General features: G+C 51.0%; 1 protein-coding gene across 1 annotated transcript in view; it reads right to left on the bottom strand.

Moving 5' to 3' along the window:
* The window catches only part of LOC146196004 (monocarboxylate transporter 12-like), a 34153-nt gene extending 20128 nt beyond the window's left edge, over positions 1–14025 (bottom strand). Inside the window, exons 1-2 of the mRNA XM_084596899.1 lie at positions 13821–14025; positions 11276–11419 (exon numbers count right to left, since the gene is read on the bottom strand). Of these exons, the coding sequence (XP_084453025.1) occupies positions 11276–11419; positions 13821–14025 (349 nt within the window). The remainder of the gene's footprint in view (positions 1–11275; positions 11420–13820) is intronic.
* Between the last annotated feature and the right edge of the window lie 3039 nt (positions 14026–17064).

Raw genomic sequence — 17064 nt, 5'->3', positions numbered from 1 at the left:
TCGAAATTTCCGACGTCCTCCACTACGGCGTCTCTCATTGCCTGAGTCGTTTTGGGACGCTAAATCCCACAAACCAACCAAACAACAATCAATCATCAGTCACTACAACTATAAATTACCACGATGCGACGTTTTACACAGCCCCAAATATTATCGGCAGATGGAGCCGAATACAACCACTACTACTACTACGTTTTTGTGTCAAACGAGTTGTATAACCTACCGCTCAATAGAGAACGTTACAAAAAATTAGTTTTCCTGCTATCTGCAGTCTGATGCCATTCACCTGGTATTCTCCCACACAATCGTATAGCAAGAGCGCACGCCTGTCAATGAGGGAGAGTAGGAAAGAGGACATGAGAGGGCCGCGGATGGTCGTATCGGCCGTACTTTGCAGGCGCTGTAAAAAAATGTGGGTGTTTATGCATGGCTTGAACTTACTGATATAGAGCGAAAGCTGTAGTATTGCAGCGACTTTTTCTGCGAACACCTCGATTTATTGCGCCGCCGTCACAACGTTCTAACGAACCATCTGTCCTAGCAACTCGCTGTTGTCGTTCGCCTCTACCAACTACCAAGTTATCTGTCTTCTTCCTCTTTTTTTTTTCTTCTTTTCTTTACTTCACTTTTTTCTTCTTTTACTTCCTCTTCTTCTTCTTTCGCATCTTCTTTTTCTTCTTCTTCTTCTTCTTCTTCTTCTTCTTCTTCTTCTTCTTCTTCTTCTTCTTCGTCATCTTCATCTGCTTCTTCTTTTTCTTCATCTTCTACAGTGCAACGCTGATGGCCTGAAAACCTACAGTAGTGTAGCTTTCACTACAAAAATTAGGCAAAGATTTAACCTCAATAAGTCTAAGCGTAAAAGTTAAGCCTGGTAAAGCTTGGTTAGACTTATTTGGTACTTGATGGTAATGACTGACTTTTGGCGAAACAGGCTTCACGTTATTCCAAGGTCTGGGCGGCACTCTTCGCTCGACCCGCCTCTCCGTCTGTGTGCAAACGCCTCTCGGCGAGCTGCGTCTGGTGGAAGTTGTGTTGTTGTGGCTGTAGCAAGAAAGAAAAGAAAATGAACGGTGGAAGTAATCACGGGCAAGAAGAGGAAGGAGAGCACTTTCCTGGTGAACGTCTACAGCAATCCGTCCCACGGACAACCGAAATTCAAGGCACTGCTCCACAAGGCAACTTCAGTCGCGGGGAGCAATACGCTCGTAGTTTGCGGAGACTTTAACGCTCCGAGCCAAGACTGGGGCTACCACAGAACGACGGTCAAGGGGAGAGAGCTGATGCAAGACGCTACCGACGTCGGACTGAACCTAATCACGGATCCGGCCTTTCCCACCAGGATCGGCACATCTGTTACGAGAGACACAACTCCGGACCTTACCTTCGTCAAAACTGACGGAGGATCAAGAGAAGCGAAATGGAGAAACACGGGCCAAGAGCTGGGCAGCGATCACTACATCGTGGAGGTCGTCGTACCGCTCGAAGGCCAAGGCAACACCGGCATAAGGAAGCATCGCATTACGGACTGGGACGCCTTTCGAAAGGCGCTATCCGCGGTGCAAGTGGACATTACGGACATCGAGCAATGGGCGGCCAACGTCGTTGAGACGACGGAAGGAGCCACCAAAGAGCTAGAGACGGACGAACGGATAGACAAGATGGACAGTCGGCTGGCCCACCTGATAGAAGCCAAGCAGTCCATAAAGGCGAGGTGGCAGAAGCGACGAACCAACCGAAGTCTAAGGAAGAAGATCGCCGAGCTCAACAGGCAGATCGAGGTCCACTGCAGGGTGCTATGCACCCAACAGTGGAACGAGGCCTGCAACGAAGCCGACGGACAGATGCACAAGGGCAAGACGTGGAACATGCTGCGGCACCTCCTCGACGAAACCAAGACCAAGGGCCACCAACACAACAACCTGGCCAGGATCCTACACAAGGCAATCTGCGAACACGGGGAAGACGAGGTCAAGCGGCGCTTGGACGCCAAGTACCTGCCGACCACCCCCACGGAAAGACACCCGGATTACCAAGGCAAAGAGAACGAGACGCTAGATCGCGACATCCAGACCTGGGAAGTCAGAGTTGCCCTGCAGGATCTCAATGGAAGGTCTGCCGCGGGTCCCGATCGAGTGACCAACAGAGCGCTCAAGAACATCAACGAAGCGGCCATCGAAACGCTCACGAACTTCTACAACAAGTGCTGGCAAGAAGGAAGGCTACCCAAGCAATGGAAAGCAGCCAAGACGATCCTCATCCCCAAGCCTGGCAGGCCGCCCAACATAGAGAACCTCAGGCCGATCTCGCTCACTTCGTGCGTGGGAAAGGTCCTCGAGCACGTTCTCATGAACAGGTGGCAGCGTTACCTGGAAGAATCAGAGTTTTACCCAAATTCCATCATCGGGTTTCGGAACAAACTCGGGACGCAAGACGCCATGATCTTACTGAAGAACGAGATCATCGACGATACGACGGGCACCAAGGACAACAGAGCCGTACTCGGGCTGGACTTGCAGAGCGCCTTTGATAAAGTGAGGCACTCGGCTATCCTGGCCCAAGTATCCAGGCTAAACATGGGCAGGAGGACATACCAGTACATCAAAGACTTCCTGACGGAACGGACCACCAAAATCTGTGCGGGAGACCTGCAGCTCGAAGAGAAGAAGCTGGGCAGCGTCGGAACTCCGCAGGGGTCGGTAATCTCCCAGCTACTCTTCAACCTCGTGATGATCGGGGTGGCCACTCGGCTAGTAAGAGTAGCGGGAGTCCGGCACACCATCTACGCCGACGACGTTACGCTATGGGTACCGGGAGGAAGCGACGGACACATCGAGACAACGCTGCAAGAAGCGGTCAACGCTATCGAGGAGCAGCTGGACAGGTCTGGACTCGTTTGCTCTCCGGCCAAGTCAGAACTGCTGGTGATTCCCCCGAAAGGACCGGGCAGGAAAAGAAAGAATATGGAAGTCAAGTACGAGCGTCCCAAGATCACGGTCAAGACGGCGGGAGGACAAGTAATACCGGAGGTCGAGAAGATTCGAGTACTCGGGCTGCGCATCCAGCGAAACCGAGCCAACGGTGAAACGGTCAACAAGCTCGCGGGCAAAGCGGCTGCGGCAATGAGACTCATCAAGAGGGTGTCCAACAGAAAAGCGGGGATGAAGGAGGAGAGCCTGACTAGGCTCGTTCAATCCTTCGCAGTTAGCCACATAACGTACGTGGCCGCCTTCCACAACTGGAGGCCGAGTGAACGTAACAAGATAGACGCCATCATACGCAAGGCGTATAAGGCGGCACTCGGTCTCCTCGGGGGCACGAGCACCGAAAAATTCATGGCGCTGGGAGTCCACAACACGCTGGACGAAATAGCCGAAGCACAGAGAACGGCGCAACTCGAGCGTCTCTCTGAAACGAGAACCGGAAGACAGATACTGCGGGACCTTGGCCTCGAACCGAGGGAAGGCAAGCAGCAGAAAGACGTACCTATACCAGATAGCATCAACAGAAAGCTCAGGGTCTTCCCGATCCCGAAGAACGTGAACCCCGAGCACGACAGGGAGCGGAGGTTGGCGAGGGCCAGGGCTCTCGTAGACCTCCACGCCAGAGAAGAAGGCGCCGCCTACGTGGACGCGGCGGAGTATCGAGGGAACACCAACGCATACGCGGCGGTGGTTGCCGGGGCATCGACGGGTGCAACGAAGACCGCGGTGAGCGTCCGGACTCGAGAAGCGCACCGGGCGGAGGAGGTGGCCATCGCCTTGGCCGTTTCCGACCCCGGATGCACTACAGTGTTGTGTGACTCTAGAACGGCAGTGAAGAACTACGCCAAGGGTAGGGTATGTAGTGAGGCCGCGCGCATACTGCGCAAGGCCGAAGACATCGGACGCAAAATCCCTGTGGTGATCAAGTGGTTTCCGGCCCACATGGGCAGTGACGTGTCGGAACGCGGAAACGTGAACCACAACGAGACGGCCAACTCGGCCGCGCGAGGACTAACCAACCGCGCGGCTGCAAGCACGGCCGACTCGGAGTCTTGGTCGCGGCGCAGTGCCAAGGACAAGATGACCACCTTCAACGAAATAGTGAAATGGTACAGACTGAACAGACAGACTATGCCGCCACCTCACCCGGGGCTTACCCGGAAGGAGGCAGTGTTATACAGACAGTTACAGACGGGGTCCCTGCTCACCCCGGTGCTAGCTAAGCACATATGTCCGAGTGTGCACGCGAGCGACATGTGTAGACTGTGCGCGAAGGAGAGAGCCACCGCGGCTCACATCCTTTGGGACTGTAGCGTAAATCCGCGCGAAGCCAGCGAGAAGACGACGATCCCGCCGCAGCTAGAGGCTGCAACGAGGAGCTGTGATCAAGAGACACAACTCAAGGCCGTCCAGCAGGTCTCGGCAGCTCTAGAGAGGCATCGACCGAGCGAAACCGAGGAGAGGGGGGGCAGCACCCCCAAGAAGGGGGCGGCGGCCCTCTCGAACCCGCGGAAGTAGCGAGGGACGTAACAAAACCTCAAGGAGCACAACGCACGAGACTGACGTAGTGGCCGCGTCACGGTAAAAGCTTGTCCTCCCTGCTTGGAGGGAGCCTAACCGATTCTGCAGGCATTTTAAATAAAAGTTGTTCTCTTTCTCTCTCTGAACGGGCCTGCTACTGGCTGTGTAGCTGAGCCACCTCCGCTGCCTCCTGCCGACAGGAGTGAAAATAGAGAAGACAGAGAAAGAACAGAAAGAAGAGGGGTAGAAAGACGCGCGCCGCAACAGCCGTCGTCCACCACCGAAGCAGTGGCGGGTGCAACGGCGGCCCACAACAGATAAACATTGGTGGCAGGCTAGCCCCCGCCGTAAGTGGTAATGACCTACCTGTCCCTGTCCCATTGGGGCCAGGATCAACCACCCTTCACCACGTCTGGTGGATGATCGGATTCAGCAGGCCGTCTTCGCAACCTCTGAGACGTAGATCGCCTGGTCCACCCATGACGATTGCTGACGTTAAATTGTCGTGAGCTTTTGCGATCTATTCCGCTGAGAGGCATTGGAGGCTACCTATACAGAGCGAGCGTAACAGCTCCAGCATAGCTGCGGTTGGGTGACGTTATAGTTTTTTTTAAGTCGATATTTATCACGTTACTAGGCAGAGGTGAGCGCGCGATTACCTCGTGTACCGTAGGTGCTGGCAGAGACGATGACACTGCCCTTCCCAGTGGAAGGGCAGTGCACACTGTCATGTTGGAAGTAAATGCATTTGGTTCCGGGTAGTTCGCTAGGAATTCGGCGAATGGTTGGTGTTTAGTGCATTGGTTTTGACTGCCATTGCACAACAGAACGCAATTCACATTTACAACAAGTATCCATGAAAAGTGGAACACTGGTATTAAGTGCGCGGATTACCTTTGGACAACATCGGAGCCTGTTTCGAAATTATTTACCGGGAAGCATACAGCGTTACGAGCATGTAACCACCGGATGTATTCCGTACAGCAGTGCGTCTGCCCTCACTTGCGCTTACAATCGCCGCTTTCAATGAAGCGTATAATATTGCCAGGGGGCGCTCGGAGCGAAAGACGTTGAAGTGGCGTTCGGAGAAAAAAAGGACGAAGTGAACCGGCTCCGGACTAGAAGGACGTACCTAAAGCTTGGACCTTGTAATTCCACCTGCACCGGCTCTCATAACCTAGCCCTAATCGCCAATATCGTGACAAACCTGGAGGTCAGGTCTGATGTCCCGTACCCCTCCGCTAAGCAGGAGTGCTGGTCATATATTCGAGGAAACGCCTGTTCACCGCACCAGCCGCAGGCAACGAGGCCTACCACCTGAGTTTTCCCCATCGGCTATGAGTACCGGCAGCCACGACGTTGTCGCAATGCCTGGAACGGCCCCTACTTACGTGACGTTTCAGAACCCCCGCGTCCCAAAGACCTTTCACGGGGACACCTATGAAGACGTCGACGACTGGTTGCAGCACTACGAAAGGGTAGCTACCTTCAACCTCTGGGATGACGCCGCCCGGCTTCGCAACGTCTACTTCAGCCTTGAAGATGGCGCTCGGACATGGTTCGAGAACCACGAAGACCAGCTGTCTTCCTGGAATGAGTTCAAGCGTAATCTTGCGGCTGCTTACGGTAGCTCAGATCGCCGCGAACGGGCCGAACGCGCTCTCCAATCTCGGGTTCAAATGCCTAACGAAACCGTTGCGGCATATATCGAAGACATGACACGCCTCTTCAAGCGGGCAGACCCTACAATGTCCGAGGATAAAAAGCTGCGCTACCTCATGCTTGGCGTTAAAGAGCAGCTTTTTGCTGGCCTGGTGCGCAGCCCACCGAAAACTGTCGCAGAATTCCTTGCGGAAACATCCACGATAGAAAAAGGGCTTCAGCAGCGAGCTTCAGCACAGAATCGTACCGTCCACGCCACCTCCGTCTCTGCCGAGTTACCATCGCATGGCATGGACGCATCGGCGCTACGTGAGCTCGTACGTTCGATTGTGCGCGACGAACTCAGACTGCTGTATGGCGCACATCAACCAGCTTCTACTTCCATTGCGAGCGTTGTCCGCGACGAAGTGCAGCAAGCGCTCCGGCCTCCGTTTCCAAGCGCTGAACCTCACCCTGCTCCTCCTCTTACGCCACCTGAGTGCCAGCGTCCCACATACGCCGAGGGGCTACAATACTCGCCACCCCAGTCGCCGACCCTCATTCCTGCTAACGTAGCTGCACCAACAACACCGGCCCCCGTGATCCAATACGTAACGGATTCCCGACAGCCTAGACGGAAAGCAGACGAGTGGCGTACCCCCGACCGACGGCCTTTATGCTTTCACTGCGGCGAACCACGACATGTCTATCGGCGCTGTCCCTACCGTCGACTGGGCCTCGAAGGTTTTTCCGCCGATTCTCCGCGGCCTCGCTACGGCGAACGGCCCCGAGCCGTTGAAGATTACCTCAATGACCAGCGCCGTGGTGTTCCGTCTCGTCTGCGGCAATCTCGATCACCGTCGCCCAGGGCTCGCCCGTCGACATCTGCTGCGAGGTCCTCATAGGCAGCGCAAGGCCGATTGCCCAGCCCCCAGCGGGAAAACTGAAACCAGCGACCTTCGGGGGTAGGCTCGCTGGACATCGCTGCGCGGGAGACCCCCCCTCGACGCGGACACGGAAACTCTACGAATCGACATTGGAAAAGTCCGCGGTTGCCGATTATAACGCTACCTCGACGCTACCACGACGCACCCGCAACGACGACGAATTGCCGGTGGAACCGACGACGCACCAACGCACCCGCAACAACGACGAATTGCCGGTGAAACAGACGACGCAACAATGCACCCGCAACAACGACGAATTGCCGGTGAAACAGACGACGCAACAATGCACCCGCAACAACGACGAATTGCCGGTGGAACAGATGACGCGACAACGCACCCGCAACGACGAAGAATTGCCGGTGGAACGGACACCGCAACAACGCGCCTGCAACAACGACGAATTGCAGGTGAAGCATACCGCGTACACCGACGCAGAGCACTCAAACACTCAGAAGCCTGATATTCGCGAGAAGCTGTCGGTGGACATACCAGTAATACTGGATGGTCGCCATGTTCGAGCTTTGTTGGATACTGGCGCTGATTATTCTATTTTGAGCAGCCAGTTTGCCGCGATTCTCATGAAGGTTTTGACTCCGTGGGCTGGTACACACGTTCGCACTGCGGGTGGTCATCTGCTTACTTCTCTAGGCATGTGCACGGCCAGGGTTCAAATTCAAGAGTCGACATTTGTGGTAAGCTGCCTCGTTGTGAAAAGCTGCTCACGTGACCTAATTCTGGGCGTAGATTTTCTTCGTGAATATGGCGCAATTATTGACCTCCGGGATATTAAGGTCTCGTTTTCAACTGAGAAAGCAGTGGCCCTCAGCAGTACACAGCGACCACTCAATGTGCTTCGAGTTTATGCGGACAGTGTCACGCTGCCACCCCGAACCAGCACCTTCGTTAATGTCAAATGCAATGCACTTCACAATGGTGATGCAATAGCCGAAACTAACCTCTCGTTACTGTTGACGCAGGGAGTCTGCGTGGCTCGCAGTTTGATCCATCTTAACTGTGGTCAGTCCAAGGTACTTGTTACCAATTTTTCGCACGAGTATCGACACCTTTTTCAGAATACTTCCGTAGCTTTCGCGGAACGCATATCTGAAGTCTCCGAGTGCTTGTCCACAGAAACCGTGCCACCGCCCACATCCCTCGACAACCTCGATATTAGCTCAGAGCTATCGGTGAGCCAGCGTGAACAGCTGCTTTCATTGTTACTCGAATTCAGAGAGTGTTTTGCATCATCGTCAAAAGTGCATCAGACTCCCATTGCCAAGCACCAGATCGTGACGTTCGATGATGTGCGCCCAATTCACCAGCACCCTTACCGCGTCTCTTCGACCGAGCGCGAAGTTATTAAGTCACAAGTTAAACAAATGCTAGAAGATGATGTTATCCAGCCTTCAAATAGCCCATGGTCCTCCCCAGTCGTTCTAGTTAAAAAGAAAGACGGCACGTTACGTTTTTGCGTCGATTACCGCAAGCTGAACGCCGTAACCAAGAAGGATGTTTACCCCTTGCCGCGGATTGACGACTCCCTCGACCGCCTTCGGCGTGCGAAGTACTTTTCGTCAATCGATCTGAAAAGTGGCTACTGGCAGATTGAGGTATATGAGCGAGATCATGAAAAAACGGCCTTTGCCACACCCGACGGACTTTACGAATTTAAAGTTCTACCTTTCGGACTTTGTTCCGCGCCGGCCACATTTCAGCGGATGATGGACACTGTCCTCGCCGGGCTTAAATGGCAATGTTGCCTAGTCTACCTAGATGACGTGGTGGTCTTCGCAGAATCGTTTTCACAACATCTTAAGCGCCTGCGGTCAGTACTCGAAGCCCTTCGATCCGCTAAATTGACACTTAAGCCACAGAAATGTCACTTCGGCTACCAAGAGCTTAAATTCCTCGGTCATGTCGTAAGCGCTGCCGGCGTGAAGCCCGACCCTGACAAGCTTACTGCTGTTGCGGAATTTCCGATTCCACGTGACAAGAAAGCTGTTCGCAGATTTCTCGGCTTGTGCAGTTATTACCGCCGTTTTATCGATAACTTCGCTGATCTTGCTGAACCGCTGACTCGGCTCTCCCGGGGAGACACCCCTTTTGTTTGGAGTCACGAGCAAGAAGCTGCTTTTACCGAGTTGCGTCTCCGTCTCCAATCGCCGCCTATTCTAGCCCATTTCGATGAGCACGGTGAGACAGAAATCCACACTGACGCCAGTAACATTGGCCTTGGGGCGGTTCTCGTGCAACGTCAAGAGGGTGTGGAACGAGTCGTCGCTTATGCCAGCCGTGCTTTATCCCGCGCCGAGATGAACTATTCAACTACTGAGAAGGAATGCCTCGCCATTATTTGGGCTGCTGCAAAATTTCGCCCCTACCTTTATGGTCGCCCATTTAAAGTGGTCACTGACCACCATTCCTTGTGTTGGCTGGCCAACCTGCGTGACCCATGCGGCCGCCTGGCGCGATGGAGCCTTCGCCTACAAGAGTTTGACCTCACTATAGTCTATAAGTCCGGACATAAGCATGAAGATGCTGACGCGCTCTCTCGTGCGCCCATCGAGCTCGCTTCACCACACACGGGTGACTCTGGCAGTTCTCTCGGAGCTGTTGATGTTTCAGATATGTCTCATCAGCAGCGTGCGGATCCAGAGTTACGAGCCCTGATCGATTATTTAGAAGGTCAGCCAGCCACAATACCTAAGTGCTTTTCTCGGAGCCTCTCAACTTTCTGCCTGAGAAGTGGTGTACTCTATAAGCACAGCTCTAGATCCGATTCGAGAACCTACCTCCTCGTGGTACCCGCAGCTCTGCGAGAGGAAATCCTTTCCGCGTGCCACGATGAACCAACTTCTGGCCACTTGGGCTATACTCGCACACTTGCTAGAATACGAAAGTCATTCTACTGGCCCAACCTTGCCACTGTCGTTAAGCGCTATTTTAAGAGCTGTCGGCAATGTCAGCGTCGGAAGGTTCCGCAATCAAAGCTTGCAGGCCTTCTCGTGCCCATAATACCACCACGCGCACCGTTTGATCAAGTCGGCATGGACCTTCTCGGTCCTTTCCTTCGATCCTCCGGGGGCAACCGCTGGATAATCATCGCCACAGACTACCTGACTCGATATGCCGAGACCAAAGCGTTACCTAGTGGTACAGCATCGGAGGTTGCCCATTTCTTTGTAGACCACATCATGCTGAGGCATGGTGCTCCGACCTGTATTATTACTGACAGAGGGACTGCCTTTACTTCACAAATGATGGCCGAAATTTTTCATCTCAGCGGTACGGCGCATCGGAAAGCTACTGCTTACCATCCGCAGACCAACGGGCTGACGGAAAGGCTTAATAAGACCATTGCGGACATGCTGGCGATGTATGTCGACGCCCAGCACAAGACTTGGGATGCTATCCTACCATATGTGGCATTCGCGTACAATACGGCAGTCCAAGAGACGACACGATTCACGCCGTTTCGCCTAGTTTACGGCAGGGAGGTTCGGACGATGCTGGACGCAATGCTCCCTTGCGAAACAGATACCGAGCTTTCTACCGACGCCGAACACTTTGCCCAAGATGCTGAGCAAGCACGCCAACTAGCACGCGTCCACATCGCCCAGCAACAGGACAAGGATTCACGCCGGTACAACCTCCGCCACAAACAAGCTTCCTACAACACCGGGGACCAGGTGTGGGTGTGGACTCCTGTTCGACGCCGTGGCCTATCAGAAAAGCTGATTTGCCGTTACTTCGGACCATATAAAGTCTTGCGGCGCCTCAGCGACGTTAACTATGAGGTCCTCCCAGATGGCCCAGAGCAGAGAGGCCGTCGGCTACCTCGTCCAGAGACAGTTCATGTCCTACGCATGAAGCCGTATTTTACGCGGTAACTGAAAGACGGCTTCTGCAAACCTTTTTTTTTTCTCGTTTGCTTTTGTCCACCCGTGTGCACGTGTGCCGTGTGCGTCACGCTTAAGGAGGGAGGAATGCCAGGGGGCGCTCGGAGCGAAAGACGTTGAAGTGGCGTTCGGAGAAAAAAGGACGAAGTGAATCGGCTCCGGACTAGAAGGACGTACCTAAAGCTTGGACCTTGTAATTCCACCTGCACCGGCTCTGATAACCTAGCCCTAGTCGCCAATATCGTGACAATATATTACCGGACAGAATGCCGGCATGTTCACGTACCGCTCATAAATCCCATGGTAAGGCACATCCATACTATGTTTGGCGAGAAGGCTGCGGCGATGAGTCCAGCGAAATTGAGAACACTTGCGGCGATGACGATGTGAAAGAGAGATAGCTTCCTCTGGAGGAAGGCCACCAGGAACCCTGTGCAGCGCAGAAAAGAAACGTGGTCCACTGAGTATTTTCTCACTACCACGTTGAAAGCAAAAGACTAAGCATTTCTTCTCTCTACATGAAACGATGCAAGGGGAACATGAAACTAATCGAATATAAACAATATTGCTACGGGATAATATACTAGATGTAAGGTTCAAAGTTGGGCTAGTTGAATCTGGTTAATTTTGAAAGTAGCGCGAAAAACGAGGACCAAGAGTAGGACACAACACGAGCGCTCATGCTGCGTCCTTCTACTCTTGGTCCTCGTTTTTCGCGCTACCTTCATGATGAAATATACTAGATGGTACAGAATACGGAAGAAGCAGACGTGGTACCACTATGTCCGCCTATTCTGTCCGTTTGATCCAATATGCGAAAGTACACACAAAGCGTTAGCCATCACTCCACCGAGGGAATTATAAGCTACAGGATTATGACGTCTTCGAATGAGCTCACTAGGCTTCTTTCTTGTTTGACGTTGTCACTCAGTTAACGGAAAAGAGCGAAGCACCTTTACTAAGAATAATTAAGCTGCGAAATGCGAATAAATGTTAGGCTGCGTTCTCTTCTTGTTCTTCTGGAAGCGAGTTTAACAGTGGTCACCACCCTGCATCATTTTGAATGCTCATCAGCAAATGTGCTTCTTTGTTTTGTTTTTTGTTTTTTTCGGGCTTAAGCTTTCATTAGCTGCCATCTGCTCAACACACATACACGCTCGCATGTTCCAAAATAGTAACCTCAAGAACTTCCAAGCTCCATCTCGCTCGCTTTTTCTTCTATTTTCCTTCGTCGCCGAAGGAAAAAGTGGGAAAATTAATAGCGTGAAATTTTTTTTAGACGAAATGTCTTCCCGAGTTAAGCGACATACTCACAGCGGCATTTAAAATAGCCTAATGGACCTCCGTAACAACCAACAGGGGAAATGGGGTTGCCACATATAAAAGAGTGCTGCTTACAAAAAAAGTCTTCTATAAAATTAAAATTTAAAATCTGTAGAATGTTATTCGCATTCGTCCCATTGCCTACATAATGTTTCCTCGGACCAAACAACAATGGGGGAGAGGGGTGCACTAAAGCTGCGCCTTTAATTGTATGGCGCGAAGTTTTAATGGCTCAAGAGTTTTCTGTTCCCTTCTTCATTATCTTTCGATCGAGCTTATGAATTTTCCTACTCTCATAATTTGAAATCCTTTAAATTGTGCCTTATACCCATACACTCATTCTCTTTTGTATGACGTCGTAAGCCGCCACGTCCTGCGAAAGGCCACCAGAAAAAAATAAGTCACCGATAACCAAGCCGTGCGAACGTGTCTACGTAGTCTAAAGGGATAGCATGTCTTACTCGGTGTCAGAGTCCCAAGGTGTTCGATTTCCTTCATCCTGCGATCTCAGAAGAGGAGCCTAAGTTGGCAGCTCCTGCTGATGCCGCCGCCTCATGTGCCTTGGGACGTCACACAAGCCGACGACCACAGCTCTTTAATATTATCAGTTAATTGCGAAGCTTCCCATAGGCTCCATGTGTTAAAAAGCGGCGGTTCTGATCGGGTGTCAAAATTCGGGTGTCTGCAAATAGTCGCATAGCGGCGACGCCCGCGGGCAATAAAAAAAACTGGGGCTAAGTTGCGAGCTTTCACATCGTTGTTAAATGCACAACTGCCCAGAAAATGAAATCAGTTGAACAGTTGCAGTTGCGAAAATTGTTACACGTAATAGTCTTAGAGGTTAAGGTGGAAAAGAAAAAATAAAAAATATTATTTCCAGAGGGCTGCGACGACAATTGCAAAAAGCTTCTATTGAGCTCTTCTAGATGGTGCGACAATTCATAGACACCCTAAAGTACTCGTTTAAATTAGTCACTTTTTGAAGCGGAGTGTCTCAACTGGTATAATTCAAAAGTTCTGGCCCATGATTTTTTGATTTTTTGATTTGATTGGTTCACAGGAAAGGAAAGGCGCAGTATCTGTCACACTTGTAGCTGTGGACACCTGAACCGCGCCGTAGGGGAAGGGAGGAAGGTGGGAGAGAAAGTGGATATAGAGAAAGAGGAGCCGTAGTGGAGGGCTACGGAGTAATTTGGACCACCTGGGGATCTTTAACTTGCGCTGACATCGCACAGCACACGGACGCCTCTTAAAAATCAGTTTCTGGCCAGTCAGCTGCCACTCACAACTTCCAGACAACTGTCCCTTGTTTTTCGCTCAGAAAACAACGTCGGTTGTTTCCGAGAATGGGGCTTTCACCGTTTTAGCTTTTTAAACAAAGATCATTGATAAATATACCTGATGTGAAAGAGACAACCGCGTCCCACTTTCATCCAACGTTTACTATACCGCTTCGCTTTCCAGGATATACAACTCCAATACAGGCACAGTGAAGGTGTAGGGCGTACCTGAGATTTGCACCATCACTGTGACCGTCGTGGGCGGCCAGTTTCCACTTTCGTGGCTCACTCCAAACTCGTCCATGATCGCAACGTAGAACACTGCGCTGTTCTTTGCCACCAGCACTGCCAGCATTGCGTAGATGATGAACAAGGGAGCCAAACTCCAGCATCGATCCTTGATGATGTCCGGCACCTGCAGCTGTTTCGCCATGTCTTACGTTTCGTCCCAGCTTGAAGGAAATTCGCCGAATTAAGTGGAAACGGCATTCCATTCAGCTGTTTGCTCCGGAACCACGTGGCATGCTCATAAAGAAAGCGCAGCTTTGGTCACAATAACAGGCGACGCTTGATGAAAAGCTGAAAACCACAACAGTGAGGGCAGAGCAGGTGTTTTGCTGGGTTGAAGCCTAGATTCAAAAGCAGGGCGACATCGCAGATGCGAAATGAACGTAAAAAAGCACGCAAACACAGCTGGCGCTGCTTCATTTGCTTGAGAGCGCTGTACCTAAACCGTTATACTATCTAACTAAAGGGCGAAACCAGGAATGACATCGGTGAAACTCGTGCTGTTGGTTTACAAGGCTCCTTGTAGTCCAGAAACAGTTTTTTCTAGGCCGGTCACTGTATAACGTTGTGAAGATGGCATGGAGTGTAACCAGGAACCCTCAATCGAGATGCCGTATAAGGCAGGTTAAACTGTACACTGTGTTTGCTGTTGGTAATCAATAATCTAGCTATTATATCCTAGGGCCGCACGTTTGTTCACCGGCCCCACTGTTAGTTATGCAGATAAATAACTCTGGACTGACTTTTCTCCCTTCTTCCTACTCCCCCTAATCAATGCCAAACTTCTGAAGACAGAGTTTGCACTTGAAGTGAACAAGCTCTCGGATTTGTTGGTTTTCCATCGTTTTTTGCAGAGGGTAGCAGGGCGAGGACAAAGCATGGAGGAACAAGTAGAACAAACAAACGCTGAATTGGAACTTGATACGAACTGCAACCGCTGATCAGCACAGCATCTGTGTTCCTTTCAAGCAAAGAGATTGCGTTCATCTCGCGTTTTGCCTGATTTGGTCTTCGATTTTTTGGCACTCTTCACATGCCGTTATTTTATATATTTTATTTTATTAACTTTCATTTTATAGCTGTCTAGATTTCTCGCTCTTTTGCCTGGATGTTTTGCTGTTTTAGATTTTAACTTTTCGCACTCAGACCTCCTGTATCCCGGCTTTTTATCTCTTTTAGTCTACATACCCACGTCAGCCGCATTGATTGAGTCATTCTCGGTTTTTTGTTTTGTCATGTTAGTCATTGGCTTTTGATTTTGATCGAATATTTGCATCACTCTCCATTTCTTAAAGTCCCACAATTTTTTTTTTTTATTATTTCATGTATTCACCTGAGGTTTCAAAGAAGGTCTTTTAAAAAACCTTTTTTCGTTTCCACCTGTTTTTTGTCCAATTAAGCGCGTTAGGAACTGGGAATTTCGGCGATTCGATCACATGGTGTTTGCCACTGCCTTAATATCCTTAGTACCAAAGTCACGTTATTCCACCTCACGTTGCTTTTTCTGTTATTCGAGGGCTATAGTCGGATACAGGTTAAGAAAAAAGCGGCAAACAGCCTTAAAATGACCCCCTTCCAGCCAATGGCACCGCTCCAAATGTGTGACGTCGCGGCACACACCGAAAAAGAAAAAAAAAAAAACAAAGAAAAGAACGTGTTCTTCCGTGCTCGCGGTCTCGTGGACTTTTATCAAAATGGCCGCCTGCGGTTGTCGCGTCCGCTCTACGTCCGTCTGTCGGTGCCGCCAGATAGATGAGCACGTACTCCAACGTTAGTGCTGTGTACTGATATCCCGCGGTGGGATTCGGCGAAAAGTGTTATTTATGGGTTGTGTAGATGTATTGGTAAGCGGGGTGATCACGATAGCTGTAGCATTTTGTTAACAATTGGCGAGCCACCGGAAGGGCTGTTTACAGTGATATTTGCGTCGTTCATCGGTGATTGAGAACGTTGTGTCCCATACAGGTGCGTGTCGATCAGGCTCCCGTTTCATGACTCCGTTGTCAGTGAAAGTACGCTGCTTCTCACGTTCTTATCACACCACCGAGCGCGACAGGTGATGGGTTGATGCTGGAAGTGTCCGCTCTATACCCAATTCCTTTCTCTATGGTGCCGTTGCCGCGCCGAACAGATGGTTCGCCCATAAAGAAAGAGATTGTTCGCCGCTGATTCGGCCCCCCGTGGTTGATTTGCTATGCAGGCTGCTAAAGAGAGGTGTCAGCGATAAGCTGCGGCAAGGGAGCGACAACGTGCACAAGAGACAGTGGAAGAACGTCGTGCTAAGCGTCGTGCACAAGATGAAGCTCGGCGTCTACGTTCTATAGCTCCCCGAGTGCTTCCACCTCGTCGACTACTGATAAGCACATGTCTGCTCAGAAACGCCGCAATGCCGCCAAGCGAAGACAGCGCGCTGAAGAATCGCCGGAAGAACATGTTCTTACATGCAGAACATGCAGTCGTAACCATTCTGTGTCATGTGTTACTCTATAGCCAAATTATCGAACCACAGAAGCTACGCCACAAGCGAACACACAAACGCAATTTACCAAGCTTAACAAGAGCTAAGCCACTGCAGATTTTTTTTTCGAGGTGCGAACATAGCCGAAGGCATCAAACTGTTTTAATCCGGACATGTTCACGATGTAAAACAATTTTCGACAGAACACGGCAGCGAAGTGTCGAGCCGAGGGCCCTCTAAATTCATCAAACTGATAGTAATATTCGTAAGTTCGCTGTTGGCAAGTTTTACATGTTCCTTTTTCCTACGCAGCTGTCGCCGGCCAGGCACCTTGTAGAAGCCTCTTCACTTGCATTCGCGTTTTGAACAAAATGTTTTCTGCATATTCTTGAGTGGATTGAAGGCTGCCACTCGTTTCCGTTATCACAGAAGCGAAAGAAGAAAACACGAATAAGCGCTGCCGCTTGTCACAGGCCGCTGCCAAATGATCCCCGGGAAAAAGAAACGAGCATATTGTTTGCCGTTAGAAATCTCTGCTACTTGCGCGAAACAAGCAGTCTTTGATAGTTATTAAAATAGCAAAAAAGGTATGCTGTGAAGGTTTTTGTGGGAAAATAAAGCTTGCTTCTTAGTGTTCTGACGGCGAAGGAGTTCAATCCACCGTAGGTGTCAGTCTTGCACCCAATGTCGAGTCGGGAAGCTGTAAAACTTGGTCCTTGGTGAAAA

Source organism: Amblyomma maculatum, chromosome 3 (assembly GCF_055883805.1).
Source record: "Amblyomma maculatum isolate TAMU_Amacu chromosome 3, ASM5588380v1, whole genome shotgun sequence".
In the NCBI taxonomy this organism is placed as follows: Eukaryota; Metazoa; Arthropoda; class Arachnida; order Ixodida; family Ixodidae; genus Amblyomma; species Amblyomma maculatum.
This window is presented reverse-complemented; position numbering and strand designations above follow the sequence as displayed.